Source organism: Phyllostomus discolor, chromosome 10 (assembly GCF_004126475.2).
Source record: "Phyllostomus discolor isolate MPI-MPIP mPhyDis1 chromosome 10, mPhyDis1.pri.v3, whole genome shotgun sequence".
Classification (NCBI taxonomy): Eukaryota; Metazoa; Chordata; class Mammalia; order Chiroptera; family Phyllostomidae; genus Phyllostomus; species Phyllostomus discolor.
In genome coordinates, this window is record NC_040912.2 from 86,338,005 (window position 1) to 86,355,260 (window position 17,256).

At 48.3% G+C, this 17,256-nt stretch overlaps 2 protein-coding genes across 2 annotated transcripts; one reads left to right on the forward strand and one right to left on the reverse strand.

The window, feature by feature from the left end:
* The first annotated feature begins 6,924 nt into the window (after positions 1–6,924).
* Positions 6,925–8,034, forward strand: LOC114507243 (taste receptor type 2 member 41-like). The gene has a single exon (XM_028525143.2). The coding sequence runs from the start codon at positions 6,925–6,927 to the stop codon at positions 7,849–7,851; it is 927 nt and encodes a 308-aa protein (XP_028380944.1). The 3' UTR covers positions 7,852–8,034.
* Positions 8,035–14,172: 6,138 nt separating this feature from the next.
* LOC114508228 (olfactory receptor-like protein OLF3) lies at positions 14,173–15,251 on the reverse strand. The gene has a single exon (XM_028526236.2). It carries the CDS (start codon positions 15,168–15,170, stop codon positions 14,229–14,231), a length of 942 nt encoding a protein of 313 aa, XP_028382037.1. The 5' UTR covers positions 15,171–15,251; the 3' UTR covers positions 14,173–14,228.
* Between the last annotated feature and the right edge of the window lie 2,005 nt (positions 15,252–17,256).

The following is a 17,256-nucleotide window of genomic DNA, read 5'->3' on the forward strand; positions in this document are numbered from 1 at the left end:
GGGGTCAGAGCCTGGGGATTTGGAATAAGCTCGTCAGGGGTCCTAATGACTAATTCCCAAGGCACAAGTGAGGGCCTAGTACTAGAACCAACTAAGTAACTAGCAACTAACTAACAATGCCAACTAACGCAGACACTGATACTACTTCGATGCACCACGCTTGGTGTTCTACTGCAGACACTCTTCCTCATACAGCAGCGGAGGTTTGGGGAGTGGAGAGTATTGAGTTTCAGTTTTGGTCATGATCTTGGAAATTAAGGGGTGTCAAGGCGTGAAACTGGTGATGAGGGTGAGAGGGGCTAAAGTAAATGACATAAGGGCTCTCGGAGAGTGTGGTGGAGTCGAGATCTGAGTGTACGAGTCACTTGCTGCCTGTGTGTGCGTTACAGCCTTGGGAAAGGCAGCAGCCCTTACGGGGCCTCCGATGGCTTGTCGTTAGAGTGGGAGTGGAGGTGGCAGTGCTCAGGCTGTGAGGGACGGTCGTGCTGGAGTTGGTGGTGGTGGTGTGGGCTCGCGGGGAGGAGTGGGCGGATGTGCTGAAAAGTTTATTTGGACCAATTAGTTAAATGCTTAATATTTATACAGAAGATTTGCAGGAAAGCAGCAATAAGTCAGTCTTTGGAAGATTAATATGCAACTCCACATGGTAGTGGGGCCTGGAACACCAATTCCGGCCTGCTCTGCTCGACCCTCCCTTCCCGTGACTGGTCCACATCCATTAATCCTTCTAGCCTCAAATCACGGAATCCTACAGGCTAAGGAAGCAGAGTTATTTATTCTCCCTTAAGTATTATCAAAATGATTTATTAGTTTTAAAACACTAATGTTATTTTTTGATAATAGACGATTATTGCAGGGAACTTGGACGTATAGAATATTATAAAGAAATTTAATAATTACACAAACTTTCATTACCCAGAGATAATCACTATTAACATTGGTTATTCCTTATAAACATGTTTCTCACATAGAGTTGTGGTTACATATATGCATGCACAAAAATAAATAATGCTGATACTTCAGAGATTTAAGGAATTTTTATAAAATTAGGGTAATAAATTCATATATTTTTCATGTGTTATGAATATTTCCCTTTTTTGCAATAACAGACATTAGAAATAACCACTGAAAGAGACTTTGAAAAATGTAAGTGAAAAGCATGAAAAATATAAAGTGATGAATAATGAACAAAATAAGTCTTCATTTTACATAAGAAATCTTTGTCTCCAGAGATGGCATTTTTGTAGGGCCCACAAATACCTTGTAGAAAGTATGACATAAAACCTGAAAAAAAACCCCATAAGGCTTAGAAGTAAAAATATTGACTCAGTAACTGCTGAATAAGCAGGAGTTTGTTACAGAATCTGCTGAGTCGTTTTACATGGAACCAGGATGCAGGAGCCTGGCGGTGCTGGTTCTGAGTCCCCCCCCCACCACAGGGTTGCTCTCCTCCTGGCGCTCAGCGGGGCGCTCTGAAAGGGGACTGGTTCTTCGCACGTGATTGCAGGCAGTGCTTTCATCCTGGCTTGTTGTTTTGCAATCTGCCTTGGGTGAATGACATCTTATTTTTCCTTCTTTTTATGTGACGGTCATATTAAACATTCCATTTCCTGTCTTCAGAGAGGGAACCATGGGCCAGTCTTACCCTAGATTCTCAGCCACTGTTATTCTGCTTTAGAATAGTACATCCTAAGGAACACACTTTCATGTATGTTGACTTTACATTATTATTTTTAACTACTATAGACAGTGATATATTTTCTAAGACTGTCCCAGAGGCAGTATTTGCTGCCACTCTGTCACTTTGGGGATATTTATTATGACTTTTATTTTGCATCAGAAATGTCAGTGGTTCTCTCATCAAATCATCAGGTATCTTGTTTGTTTATCCTTGTTTGCATCCAACCTGTCATGGAAATAACTATTATATTAGTGTTCAAATATTTAACACTCATCCTATTATGTTCTACATTTCTCAGTTAAGATTCATACTTATTTTTATCGACCCCACTCTTTTTCCCGCTTCATTAAAGTATAATTAACAAATACAATTGTCCTGTGTATGAACTGTACAGTGTGATGATTTGGCATATGCATCTATTGTGAAAGGATCCTCACGATTGCCACAATCAAGTTAGCACACCCATCATGTCGCAGTCACTTTTTTTTTTTTGTGAGAACACTTAAGTTCCACTCCCTTAGCACATTTAATTATACAGCACAGTGTTATCAAGTACAGCCATCATGTTACATCTCAGATCCTCAGATCCTATTAATCTTATGCCTGAAAGTTGGTACCCTTTTACCAATCTCTCTGCATTTAAACCACCTCCTAGCCCCTGGCAGCCACCATTCAACGTTCTGTTTCTATGAACTTGACTTTGTTGTTGTTGTTTTATCTGTAAGTGATATCTTACCTATTTGTCTTTCCTGTCTGGCTTATTTCACTTACAAAATGCTCTCCAGTTTCATCTATCTTGTTGCAAATGACTTTGTCTAACCCAAGATCATGAAGATTTACTCTTAGGTTTTTCTCAAAGAGCTTTATAGTTTTAACTCTTATATTTGGATCTATGATCCTCTTTGAATTCATTTTTGTGTGGTGTGAGGAAGGGGTCCCACTTTATTCTTTTGTATGTGGATATCTAGTTGTCCAGTTTTTGAAATTCATTGAGTTTTTACGAGTGTAAAAAAGTAGTATATGCATATCTACTTAGAATAGTACATGGGGATGCACAGCAGCACTGAATAAATATTAGTTATTATTATTTTATCATTTATTATACTGAGTTGGCATTGTGTGTTTGTCTGTCTCTCTCAAGAGACTATCTTAATGTTTGTACCTAATGCGCCTAGTGTAGTGCCCGACAGACAGTGCATGCTGAATGGATGTTTTTTGAATGGATGAATTGTACGTAGGGCTTCTCTGGTCAGGTAGTTAGTAAAGCCCAGGTCAGATCCAGTTTCAACACCCGTATTCTACTGTGTTAGACCCGAGTCCCTACCAAGGGGCCTGTCAAAGCTAGAACATGTGGACAGCGGCTGCCCTAGGGCATCTCCCGGAGGGCATAGCATAGCATCCCTGGGTGCAGGTCGCTTCGGAGTGTTTATCACTCCCGTGTCTCTTTCCCTACCTGCTTCTTTCTTTTTCCCCTTGTCTCCGAGCATGAACTCGTGCGGTAGCATTGCTCCCTGGCGTTAGTCTCTGCCAAATCCTCTTCGCTGCATGGAGTTTCAGTCCCCACAAGCTGCAGGTGCAAGACTTACTTCAGTCTCCATCTCCATCCCCCTGCATGATCTCATCCAGTGTAACAGCTGTAAATACCATGTCGATGACGCCCAAACCTGTTACTCCAGCCTCAACTCTTCACTGAGATCCCGACTTAAATCTCAGTGGTCTGCTTCGTGTCTCATCTCAGACACCTGCAGGCTTCGCAGGCTTACCACAATCAACATAGAGTTTCTCCCACAGACATTTTTCTCTCATCTTCCTCGTCAAAGAAACGGCTCCATAAAATTCTCCCAATTGCTGAAGTAAAGTATTTAGGATTCATTTTTGGTTTCTCTTTCTCTAACCCTTATAGCAGGGCAGTCTTTTTGAATCTGCCTTCAAACTATGCCAGCCTCTTACCACTGCGCGCCACCTGCAGCGGCTGCTGTCGAGAGCAAGCGCCGTCTCCTGTACCGGTCAGACGCGGGAGCCCTGGACTGCTCTTCGCCGCCCTCGCCTCTGCCAAGTCCGCCCTCCGCACAGCAACCCGAAGGGTCTGCTTGAAAACAACATAGATCACGCCACTCCCTGTTTAAACCCTCTAACGGCTTTCAGTTACATTAGCATATTCACATTTCTTACCACGACCAACACGACTTTCTTCATCTTGCCCTTGAAATAACGCAACGTTCAAGGTTGAAACTTCAGTCAGGTGCGTAGACTGAATGGTTACGAGATTTTGGAGTGAGTTGCCCGTTCCTGATATGCAGGCCTTCAAAGGAAATGGATAGAAACCCGTTTCATTCTCTTGAAACCCTTGGGTAAAATAAGAGGGTTGAGACAGTAAAGGAGAGAGGACGTTTTGCGGAATAATTCTTTAGAAAAACCTGGTTAGGGGTCCTATTTCATATTCCGCAGAAAGGACTAGGAATGCCGTCCCTCACCTCAAACCTAGTGGTGGCCCAGTTCTTCCATGGGGCCAGCGACCAAGCTTACTGGGCTCTTTCTTCAGCTGGGAAGCGTGGTGGATCAGGGGCTTGCTCCTTTCCCCGGGGACCAGGAGAATGAGAGACAGACCAACCGGCCGACTTGGGAGCGGGGTCGGGAGCGTGGGCTGCGCCAGCGCCGTGGGAGCGGAGGGGAGGGGCCGCTGCGAGCCCCGGGGCAGAGCACGCCTGTGAGCGTGCCTTGACGTCGGACTCAGCGGGCTGCCTACTGGAGTGTGGAAACCCCCGCAGCAGCCTTTTGGTGGTGAATACCTAGCGGCTGATGAAGGAATCCTGAGGGATCGCTCGGGAAAAAGATGCCTTCTCTGCAGCGCAGGAAAAGTCAGGAGAGTGGGCCCAGGAGGGCCCTCCAGATCTGAAAGCTCCCCGCAAGGGAGTCAGCTTAAGTGTCTGCCAGGCCGGGCGAGCACAAAGCCAGGTCACTTTGGTTCTAGTTCATGTGGGGCCCTTCCTGCCCCCTTGCCACCCTCCCTCTGCCCTGGCCCATCTCGCAGGGGTTGAAGCTGCAGTTATCGAGTTCTGTAGTAGCCACAGATTGGACGGCAACGCGCAATGTCCGGTTTGGGGCTGGTTGATGACTTCAAGTGCTCTTGGGACAACCTATTTATTTGATAAGAGAGAGGAAAAGTCACATGCTCCGCTGGAGTATTCCCTGGCAGAAGATTCCCTTGCTAAATAAAGTCAGATGGAATGGTGGAAGCAAATGAAGAGAATAAGGGCTTGATGGTATTGTGAAAAGGGCCATTTACACATGGAGAAGCTCTGCCTGTTCAGACTTCTCAGGTCACGCCACCCCCCGAGAAAACCCCCCTCAGCCGGCAGGTCTACAGGACCCACTTTTCCCTCTCCGGCCACTCTCCAGCAGTCTCCCTCTCCTCTGCTCTTCACGGCACCGACGACTGTGTGAAAGTGTCTTGTTCCTGTGTCTGCTTGTTGTCCGTGACCCTGCATTGGACTACCGGTTCCACACCAGCAGGAATCCCGCCTGTCTGGTTCACTGCGCTGTCCCCAGTGGCTGGGACAGGAGCCCTGGGTGTGTAAGTGCTCAGTAAATACTTGCTGAGTGGATGAATGGATGTGGAAACTGTGAGGAACAGATATCCGAGTGAGATAAACGCACCTCTCTCCTTTTATTGTGAAGTAGTTTTAGTACAATTACACATTCATGCTGTGGCGGTAACAACTTGCACATTGTTTGCATGACTGATTTTCTTTGTTGACATTTTCATGACAAAATCACAATCTAAAAGAGACACAAACACAAAGTTTTAAATAAATGTGGAGGAAGGACAAATTTGATATATTAAACAGAAAAAACATTTGAGTATGGATTGACTTGATCTATTTTTATTTGAGGAAATATTTTTATTTTCACCAGGTCTTGTAGGAATCTAATTTAAAAAGCTTTGGAATGGGGGTGGGGTGGAGAGATTGAGCAAAAGGAAAAAGGACTCACAGATGTGAACAACAATGTGGTGATGACTGGGGGGAGGGGGGTTAGGGGGATACGTGGTAATGGAAAGAATGCAGTAAAAAAAGAAAAAAAATTTAAATCCTCACTTGAGGATATGTTTATTGATTTTAGAGAGAGGAAGGGGGAGAGAGAGAGAAACAGTGATCAGTTGCCTCCCATGTGCGCCCCGACCAGGAATCAAGCCCACAACCTTTTGGTGTAGAGGGTGGTGCTCCAACCCACTGACCAGCCTGGCCAGGGCGGGGTCCCTTTCTAATGCGGGTGCTGGGGTGCTGGAGGATAGGACTTGCAGGTGCCTCGTCAGCTGCAGTATCTCCCACCCCTGGTACCCTGGCCTTGTGTGAGCCCCTCCTTTTGAGGGGCTGTGAGGAATATGACCTGCTTCTAGCCAATAGAATATGACAGAGTGATAGGATGTCACCCCTGGGATTGTGTTATGATGTTTAAGACTCTCCCTAGAGACTCTCTTTGCTGGCTTGAGTCACCACCTGGCAAAGACTTCAGGCAGCCACTAGGACCTGAGGTGACCTTCAAGCGACACTCAGCAAGAAATAGAAGCCCTCAGTCTCCTAACCCCAGGGAAATGAATGATCTCTCTGGACACATAAAACCAGTTTAAACCATGTCAATCATTTACACCTCTAGGGCCAGGAAGGATTTAAGAGGAGGTCTGACTAGGTGTCTGACCTTGAAGGGGATGGCTGCTGCCCCGAGGTGAGGGCGGATGCACAAGGGGGAAGCATGGCTAGGTGCAGACTTCTTTAGCTTCACCATCTGCCTAGGTCCTGGCCTGGGCAGTGTATGAGTGTCTCTCTATACTTCTTGCCTATGTGTCTTTAATACTTAATATCTTGAATGATCTGATGGGGAGGGGTGTGTTTACAGGACCCAAGCATGGCATGAGAAGGATGGAACTCGGTCACAGGCTCCCTGAGAGGCCCTCTGCTTTGATGTTAACCATGGCACTCGGCAGGCAAAACCAGGAAAAGCAAATCAGGGGCAGTGGCTAGGCAGAGCGGTAACTGAACCCAGGGGAAATTTGCATCCTCACCAAACTGAGCTCACCTTTGCTCCGCAGTCCGAGCATCTTCCTTCTAAGTGAGCTCTGGCTCAGATGCAGAGCCTGAGCATTCTTTCCCCATCTGCAGGAGAAATCAGTAGAGGGACCGTGAGTGGGGCTAGGGAGGAGGCCAGGGACCAAGGCAGGGGAGGTGACCAGAGGAGGGGCCAAAATGCAGCCGGCATTCGCAACCCTCTTCACGTGGCTCGTTGTCCTGCTGTTTCTGCTGGGATTCCTGGCCAATGGCTTCATCGTGGTGGTGCTGACCAGAGACTGGAGACGGCTTGGGAGGCTGCCCCCCTCTGACATGATCCTCATCAGCCTGGGCGTCTCCCGTTTCTGCCTGCAGTGGGTTGGAGTAGTGCACAATTTGTACTTCTCCCTTCATCTGGGGGAGTTCCACAGGGGTCCCGTGCGGCAGCTCTTTAATCTGCACTGGAACATCCTGAACGTAGCTACCTTCTGGTTCAGTGCCTGGCTCAGTGTCCTCTTCTGCTTGAAGATCGCTAACTTCACCCACCCCACTTTCCTCTGGCTGAAGTGGAGGTTCCCAGGGTCAGTGCCCTGGCTTCTGCTGGGCTCTCTCCTGGTCTCCTGCATCGTTGCCCTGTCCCTCTTTTGGGTAAACCACACTGCGTATCAAGGGTTCTGTATTAGAAAACTTTATGGGAATATGACTTACAAGGAGTGGAACAGGAGGTTGGAAATTTTCTATTTCCTGCCTATGAAATCTGTCACATTGTCCATTCCTTGCTCTGTTTTCCTGGTCTCAACGGCACTGTTGATTAACTCTCTGAGGAGACACATTCAGACGATGCGGCAGAATGGCCATGGCCTGCAGGACCCCAGCACCCAGGCCCACACCAGAGCTCTGAAGTCACTCATCTCCTTCCTCGTCCTTTACGCTCTGTCTTTTGCATCCATGATCATCAACGGCGCAGGCTTCTTTACCTTACAGAGTGACTGGTATTGGCCCTGGCAAGCTCTAATCTACCTGTGCACATGTTTGCATCCCTTTATCCTCATCCGCAGCAACTTCAGGCTCCGAGGGGTGTTCAGGCAGCTCCTTCTGCTGGCCAGGGGTTTCTGGGCAGCCTAGGTGGCATGGTTTCCTTAACTGGACGCCCAGCAGAGACTCAGGTGAGGACGACAGAACCACGGCCCAGTCAGATGGAGATACCTTCATCGGTAGTATCTGCTGGGTCATGCCCTGGGCTTCCTCCTTTGAAAAGGAGAGGAGGAGACTAAGCCTGGGAACTCCCTGAGCACGATGCCTTCCTTGGGACACTGTGAACATGGGGTCCCGTGGGTCTGAGAGAGCCAGCCTTGTCCTGAAGGTCAGACTACAAAACTGTGCGCTGCTCTCTCTGTTTGTACCCTCTATGTCGCGTGGCGGCCTTCAGCTGAAAAGCCTCGATTAATTATACTCTTACCTTGACTGCCCCGCGGGGAATTCAGAGCAAGTGCGGCTCCGACTGAGCTGGGTGCAGATAGGGGGGCAGCAGTCTCCATGAGGGCAACGTAGCCGTTACTGCGGCGAGGGGACAGCTGAGGGGACAGAGGCCAGGGCTGCGAGGTCCAGAAGCCCTTCCTTCCGAGGAGGGCCTTTCCCTCTCACCAGACTTGGGTACATCAGTTTGAATTGTATTAAGACCACGAAAGGGTTTCTTGACACCACCCCCTCTTTGTTCTCATTAACATTGCCATTGTTCCACCTTCGGTTTTCTCCTCTCTGAGGTCTGAGTGGCGGCCAGGCTTTTTCCATGTTTATTCTTCCTGTAGAACCACACATTGTGATTTTCTCCTTTGACAGATTATCTTTGGAACTTTTTCCCCTCAAGCTAATGTCACAAAGTCCCATGTGAATCGAATAAACATGTACTTTTTGTTCTGAAAAACAAAGACTGGAGAATATCACGTAGTGCCCCCAAACTATTTAACCTCTTTTTGTGTCGGGGGGAAAAAAAAAAGAATCAGCCTATTAAATATCATCTTTAAAAAACTTTAAAAATAGTTTGTGCCAGTTACTATGCAAATGTTTTTAGGAATAATTTTGTAGAAAACTTTCACTGAAGTTGGGTGCCTCTAAGGCAGGCTTGAAAAGTTTTGCTAAAAAGCATCAATATGCAAATTTCAGAGACCAACTTACAACTGGATTCCTAATAAGGAGAAGTTTTAATCTCCTCCGGGAGTGAAAATCATTTCCCTATCAGTTAGGGTGAGTTGAGGTGAATGTTGCTGAGTGATGAACTATAATTTGGGGGCAAATTATCCTACATTTTTATTGTAAACATTTATTTTTTAACAGATGATACATTTACTAGGTTCAAAACTCAAAATGTACTTTTAAAATTTTTTAAATTACAGTTGACACCCTGGCTCGTGTGGCTCAGTGGATTGAGCGCTGGCCTGTGAACCAAAGGGTCACTGGTTCAATTCCCAATTAGGGCATGTGCCTGGGTTGCAGGCCAGGTCCTCAGTAGGGGGGGCCCCGTGAGAGGCAACCACACATTAATGTTTCTCTCTCTCTTTCTCCCTCCCTTTCTCTCTCTCTCAAAATAATAAAAAAATTATTATAGTTAACATTCAATATTATGTTAATTTCAGATGTATTCTTACCAGTTTTTTGTCCGTCCTTCTAGAGATATTTTATTTTATAGCAGAAAAACCACTAAAAAACCTAGCTAACAAACCAGTCAGCTAACTTAATGCACATCCAGTAGCTAACTGCCCATCTAACTTATTAACTATGTTCTCCCCATGACTTTTTATACGAATGGTTACACAACACGCGTGCTGTTCTGCCGGTCACAGACCGCCGTGTAGCAGGCATGAGCCCCAGTGGCCAGCAGATGGAGCTTGGTTTGCACCCTCCACCTCGCCACTGCTAGCAAGAGGAGCTGGGCTCCACTTTGGGCAAAGGAGGTGGTCTTCTTCTCTGGGAGGAAGTGCACCGGCCTCTGGGGGGCCCGCTGGAGGCGGAGCAGGTGCCCGCCACCCACCGAGAGGATGCAGAGGAAGAAGTCCATGGGCAGGTGCAGTCGGGGGTCCAGCCCGATCAGCGCGATGATGAGTGCAGCAGGGTCGGCACACAGGCAGCCGCCAACAGGACAGAGTCCAGCCTGGGTCCTCCTGTCACCGGAGAGCCCCAGTGGGACAAACTCACCCACCCCCATCAGGTTCTTCCTCCTCCAGGCGGGCAGGCTGTTCCAGGAGGCGGTGTTAGAGAGGCCAGAGTGGGAATCAGAGTTCCCCGTCTGTGCTGAACAAAGGGCCCCACGGAGGACTGTGAGGGCTTGCATGTTTTCTCCATTACACTCTGAGCTGCTTGGAGTCAGGGATCTTTAATGGTTTGTCTTTTTATGCAAAGATTCCTAACAAATGTTTCACATTAAAACATTTTTTGTGGGGGGGGCATGAATACAAAGAGTTTAAAGGTACTCTGACCCCAAGATGTAGGACTGGAATTCCCCTTTCTCCTTATTGCTCGGGCTGGGTCCGTGGTTCTTCCTGGTTCTTCCAGGAGGCAGGCTGGGCCAGTGACAGAGAAGCGCTCACTTGGCTCTCAGCCTCCAGATTAAGCAAGCTTAGTCCTAGGTCGATAAGATCAAGGCCTCATTGGAGAACATCCTACCAGCTGTAATTACGTCCCAGCTTCGTGCGTGCGACTGTGCTTCGTGCGACTGCGCTATTTCCTTGGTGAAATGCTGGCATTTATTTGAATGTTAAAGTCAGTGATTAATAAAAGATGCATGCGCACATCGCTTACTTGCAGCGACAACATTTGGAAACCGCCAGCGCCCACAGATGAGGTCAGAAAGGGAGCGCCTCTAAAACCCCTGGGGCTTTGTCATGTACAGATCCTTCTGCCACAGCAAAAAACACCACCTCCCTGTTTACTTTGCTGGTCTTTCGCCTCTGTCAAAGGAAAAAGATGCCATTTTTAAAAACGATTTTATTTTTAGAGAGAGGGGAAGGGAAGGAAAAGGGGGAGCATCAATGTGTAGTTGCCTCTCATGTGCCCCCTGCTGGGGACCTGACCTGCAACCCAGGCATGTGCCCTGACTGGGAATCAAACCGATGACCGTTTGGTTTGCAGGCCTGCACTCAATCCACTGAGCTCCACCAGCTAGGGCTAAAGGTGCCATTTTTTTTTTTTTTTGGTTAATATAAGTGTACTAAACAATTTTATAGTCTTTATTTCTGTTTATTGGTAACAAGCCCCTCTGTGCCTTTTTTTTTCAATATTTGCCTCCTGTGCATTTGCCACGTGTGGCGGAAGGAAGCGCTGTGGCCCAGGAGGAGAATGAGGAGAGACTGCAGGGACGTGGGCAAGAGTCCAGCTGCTGGAAAAGTCCAGCTGCTGGAAAAGCCCATCTGAATGTCCATTAGGGAAAGCTTGAGAGGGGAGGAAAAAGCTCCAGAAAACAGAGTTTTCCTTTGAAAACCCCACACGGTCCATGGCGGGTCCCGGGGCAGTGCTTTCCACACGGCTGCACTTTAGAATCACCTGGGATGCCATGAACGCTCCAGAAGCCCAGACCAGGCTCCCGAGTAATTAAATTAGAGTCTGGGATGGGCGGAGCCCAGACATTAGCATAACAGTTTCCTGTTTCCCTGGGATTCGATGGGAAGCTAGGTCTGAGAATCACCGCTTTAGGGGGAGCCTTGAGCCTTGCTTTTCAGGAGTCAATATGTGGTTTTTGAGAGAGAAATTGTTTTGAGACAACCGTAGAAGAGCTTTTGAGGAGGAAAGATCTTTTGGGCTAAACTTCTTTTTCTTTGCTTGAAAAAGTTATAGCCAGGAGAGTTTGAATGATTGGCCTCAAAACCCGCCATGAAGCAGTGGAAGCGGAATCCTGGATATCTTGCCTTCGGTGAGCCTAGTCTCCCCTTAGTCTTAGCTTTCTGAGGTCTGGTCCGCAAACAACCTTGTAGAATTTCTAAGAACCAGTGGGTATCAAGTGAGGTGCAGTGTGAGAAAGCCCTTTCTAAGTTTCAGAGCATTTTCTAAATGAAATGCATTTGTATGAAGGACAGGAGAGATGGGCTATAGAATCCCATGAAATAGAAATGAAAACAATTCACCCAAGTCTTTCTAACAGAGTTTGAAGACAGAGCTTGCAGCTGGATACTGCCCTGTCTTGCCTGGGTAGTTGGAACCTACCCTTATCTGGCCTCCAGTGCTTCCAGACCGTGTCACTAAAGAAAACGCTAAGAATAGAAACTGGCTTTGGTGCAATACGGAGCAGCTGAGCTTCTGAGCCCTGCAGCTCCCACCTGGGTGGGAGCTCTGGCTTTCCACAGAGCCTTTTTTGGTCAGCATAGGAAGTAACCTCGCTTTAGTACCAAAACGTGGCTCCTGAGTTCTGAGAACAGCGATCGAAATTCTCACCCTCAAAAAAACCAAAATGCGAAGTGAGAGTCACAAAAAACTGAAAGCTGGAAGGAACTTTTAGGGTCATTTCAACCCTTTTCATCATTTTACAAACGAGAAAACGGGGGCTCAGAGAGCAGATGTGGTCTGCCCGAGGTCATGCTGCCCGTTGGCAGCAGAGCTGGACCTGGGCCTGGGCCTGGGCCTGGGTCGGAGCAGCGCTCCGTCTCGCCGTTACCCGGCAGACCATGGGGGACAGCACAGTGGCAGCGGGCGGCAGTATCCTGCAGAATGACACCTAGGGCAGGTGTGATTTACGGGGGGGAGGGCAGGTCAGGAAAGGTGTAGTGTTTGGGATGTTGCTCCTGGGGGGCAGTTGAGATGGAGACCTTGAACGGCCACAAAGTAACACAGGGAAACAGGCTGGGGAGTAGCTTGGACACGGAGGCCCTGCTCACCAAGCTAGCTGACCTCCTTCCAGTCTGTCTGCAAGAGGGTGACACCTGCTTCGCAGCTGAATGAGGGCAAGGAGCCCACACACCCACCTCACGTTTCTCAGTGGCCAGGAACCTGGAAGCGGAGCTGGAAAATCCCTGCAGGAGCCCAGCTCCCCCTTCCCCTTTCCGATGCCTCGCTGCGCTGGAGGGTGGGGAGGGCGTTTGCTCTTTCTGCCGCGCCCCTGCCGTCCCCAACAGAGCCTGGCGCGAGCTGGTGGACTGACTCGCTGAGCAGACGCCGTATAGAGGAGCGGCTCCTTCGAAATTCATCCTCTCACCCAGAAGCTCAGTGTAGAACTTTCCAGAGTCCCCTCTGTGAGAGCCCCTCAGGATGGCCCCACTCAGAGGCATCTCCTGAGGGGTCAAACAGCTGTTTCCTCCTGGTTAGCAAGTTCCCTTAGATATATCGAATCTGTCTCCAAGGAGACTAGGACAAAAAAAAAATAGGACAAGTAGGAAAATATTTGGGATTCCTCTCCCCTCCCCTTTTTCTAACCTGCAACTTTATGAATTGATGTCCTCTTTGGATAAACTAGATGAATGCACTTTTGCTGTGGAGAATAGAATACAAGTATCATTTTAAATACAAAAGGTATGCTTTAGTTATTATGATTGGAAGGTGTCGATAGAGTATTGTTCCGACTCTATCAGACAGCTGTAATCTTTAGGGAAGGGCTGCTTTATTCTGACTTTTAACAGTTGTTCTCAAAATCATTTCTCTGGGTGAAATGATTGCTGTGTCACTTTATATGTTAGGATGAGCAGAGTTTAATTGTTAATTGTGTGTGACCAGAGTGGAGCAAAATTGTCACCAGAGGGGGACTGCCATGCTTTCCCCGCAGAGCTCCGCCCACCTGGCGGTGTGCGCCATGGTTTCTGGGCAAGCGCGGGCTGTGTACACACCCCCTGTGCTCACAAGAAGGTAGCCCTAGAGCCGGCTGTGCAGAAAGGTGTGGATCGGAGGTCCTGACCACTGGGCTTCCGCTACCACAGTGTATTGCAGGGGGCCACCCTCAGGATGATGTCCGCATGACTCACACCCGGCCCGGCTGCTCGGGCTGCTCGTCAGGGGCGTGGGGACCCTTGCTATGACCTTGGCTCCGAGTCCCTAAGTGAGTTCCCCACCCTGCCGAGCCGGGCCGGGCCGTGTGTGCTGCATGGTTGACATCTGCACTTCTGCTGAAGGCCAGTTTGGCTTCCCTGGGCGCAGCGAACCTTCTAACTTACAGCCTGCCTGTCCCCGTTTCTCACTGATGGCAGAAAAGCTTAGACATGCAGTTATAAATTTTAGCAAGGAAATTGAATTTCATAGCGTCAATTTCATGTACTTCCTTGACATCTAATTCCTATATGCCACTCTGTGTATATATATTTTTTCAGTTAGTTTTCTGTAGGGTGTCTCTATTTCTAAGGTGTTGGAATTGACATTTTTTACACCAAGTTAGGACCAAAAACAGAGGCCAGAGATAAAATTTCACTTCTCTCTCACCTCCAAAGACAGTAGTGTAGCTTGTGGTCCTCCCATCTGCTTCCTTACACATGCACACGCACGCACACACATGCACACACATGCACATGCACACTCTTATGACAAAGTTGGTTCTAATGTCTTGATTCAGAATCCCGCATCAGAACGCGACTCAGAGCAGCCTTCATCTCCTGGTTCCGCAGGCTGTAGATGAGTGGGTTCAGCATGGGGGTCACCACGGCATAAAAGACCACCACCACCTTGTCCTGCTCAGCTGACAAGGTGGAACGAGGCTGCATGTAGGTAACCAGGGCCATCCCGTAGGACATGGACACCACAGTGAGGTGGGAGGCACAGGTCCCGAAGGCTTTGCGGCGCCCCCCAGTGGAGCGGATCCGCAGGATGGCGGCCACGATATAGGCGTAGGACAGGGAGACCAGGCAGCAGGGCGCCAGCAGCATCACCACACTGGAGGCCACTATGACTATCTGGTTGAGGGTGACGTCCACACAGGCCAACCGGACGAGAGCCAGCGTCTCGCAGGCCACGTGGTTCAGTATGTGGTGCCCACAGGTGGGCAGGCGCAGGGTGGCCGCTGTCTCCACCGCAGAGTTAGCTGTGCCCACAAGCCAAGCAGCTGCTGCCAGCCCCACGCAGCGCCCCGGGCTCATTGCTGCCACGTAGTGCAGGGGGTCACAGACTGCCACGTACCGGTCGTAAGCCATTGTGGCCAGCAGCAGGAACTCGGTCCCTGCTAAGGCCAGCGAGAAGAAGAGCTGAGCCCCACATCGGGCAAAGGAGATGGTCTTCTTCTCCAGGACCATGTGCACCAGCATCTGGGGGACCCCACTGGAGCTGTAGCAGAGGTCCACCACCGAGAGGTTGTAGAGGAAGAAATACATGGGCAGGTGCAGTCGGGGGTCCAGCTGGATGAGGAGGATAATGAGGCCGTTGCCCAGCAGGGTCAGCAGGTAAGCTGCCCCAAACAGGGCAAAGAGTCCAGCCTGGGTCTGCCTGTCGCTGGAGAGCCCCAGTAGGACAAACTCATCCACCCAGGTCAGGTTGTCCCCCTTCATGGAGCGGGGGACTGGGCTGCAGGGGGAGGAGCAGAATCAGAGAAAGGCAAGTGCCGGTCTTACCTACGTTAGGAGTCTCCATTAAGCTGTGGGCTCGGCCTGAGCTGAAATTGGGACACCCCCTTAGGTTCCTTAGCCTAGGTGCGTAGGGGAGATGGCAGCGAAGATGCTGGAGAAAGGGACAGTTGGGTTCCCACACTAAACTGCGAGATTCTCAAGGATAGAGTCCCTGTTGTGGTCATCCTTTTGTGTCTAGGATTCCGCACAGGTATATAGGAGATACTCTATCAGTGCAGAGAAGAGAGAGAGAAACCTTGTTGCAGGAAAGGGAGAAAGAATGATAGAAGCAAAACAAATAAATAAAAGAGAAAGAAAAAGGAAGGAAGGAAAGAAGATAGGAAGCAGATAAGGAGGTAGGAAAAGTGGAATACAGCAGTGAAAGATTCTGCAACCCCCGGAGCAGTGGGTCACATGTTCTAACCAGACGCTTGACATCAGGAAGGAATCCATCATTCCTAAAAGATGGATTCAGTTGCTCTTCACACTCCGTCTAGTGTCCAGTCTAGGTTACTGCCTACAAAGGAGTCCTGTTCTATCATTCTCATCGTGCCCATCAATCCAGATGAGGCTTACATCTTTTAAAACAGTGTTGGTTCAGCTTCTGTGTGCGTCAGGGACTGTGTTAGACAACAGACACCTGTCTGAACAAGACAGGCAGCAGCACAAGTCCCTGTTCCTTGGTTCTCGTTATGTAATCAGGAACACAGAGTAATTAACACTCCCCAAATTAATTAAGATAACATAATCGGGAACTCAGATTGAATTAATAATTACAAAAATTAATCAAGAATACTTGCGCTAAGTTCTGTGAAGGAGACAAACAAGGACACTAGTTGGTTAATTAAAGTTCCAGCTCTGATTGAGGACCACTGCTGTCATGCCTTCCTTCTCAATAATGTGCAATTTACATAGTAAGCTGCAGGCATTTATTTAGCTGCTTAGATAAATGATTGACAAAATGATGTAATAGGAGCGTTTGGAAACCAGCGGTACTTACATAATATTGCTGTGAAGTGACTGAAGTCCACTGAGGTTTTTTCAGAGGGAGCGGCTTCTCCTTTCTCAGCTAAGATCGCTCTGCGCTACTTCCCTCCTGACGTGTCCACCGGCCCTGCTCCAGAAAAGTAGAACTAAATGCCCTCAGTTTTTCATACAAATGGAATCTCAAAGCGTATTTCTTGCTTCTAAAAGAAGTTATAAATGAACTCATTTATTCAAAATAGTATTGAGTATATGAGGTACTATGTGTTCAACCAGATTCTAGGAAATGCTGCCTTTCAATGTTAGGAATTTGTGTTTAGAAAATCAGCAGTGCCACAGAATGAAACAAAAAAAATTTAAAATATGGATCTTGGTAAAATCTGTAAGAATTAAATGAGAGCCAAACAGAGGACAAATGTAATACATCAGTGTTAAGGAAACCGGAGTGGAGCCCCTGGAATCTAATACAATAGAATTGAAAAGCATAATCTAATTTGGATTTCTTCTGGCTGAGAATGGTGGCCTGGGCTCTTGTTGGTGGGGGAGAGAGTGGAGAACCTGGATGGAGTGGGCATTTTCTTGCCTTCTATTCAGCCCTGGCCCTGCAGTGGCTGGCAGGTGTCACCGTAGAAATTGCCAAGACTAGTTCCCGGCATTAGGGTCTCAGGTTTGGTTGGAGATTGGCTGTAGTGCTGGAGCCCAGGTACTGGTGGGCGGCTGGGGTTCTGAGCACGGCCCCAGGCAGCCTGTGGCTGCCACAGAGCTGGGTCCTTGGGTCAGCAGAGGAAGTAATTCAGTTCTGACCTATGATGACCCAGAGGCTGCTACAGCATCGAGGATCCTCACCTTCAGGGTCACTGTCATGGATCAAGAGCCCCTCCAGACGGGCTCTGGCACTACATAAGAATAGTAAAAATGTCATAATGAAAGGAACCATAGAGATTATGTTTACCATCTAGTTCGTTTTTCAGAAAAGGAAACCAAGGACCTTTTTTTCTAATAATTTATTGTTTTTAGCTGATAAACTATGTTTATTAATACATTG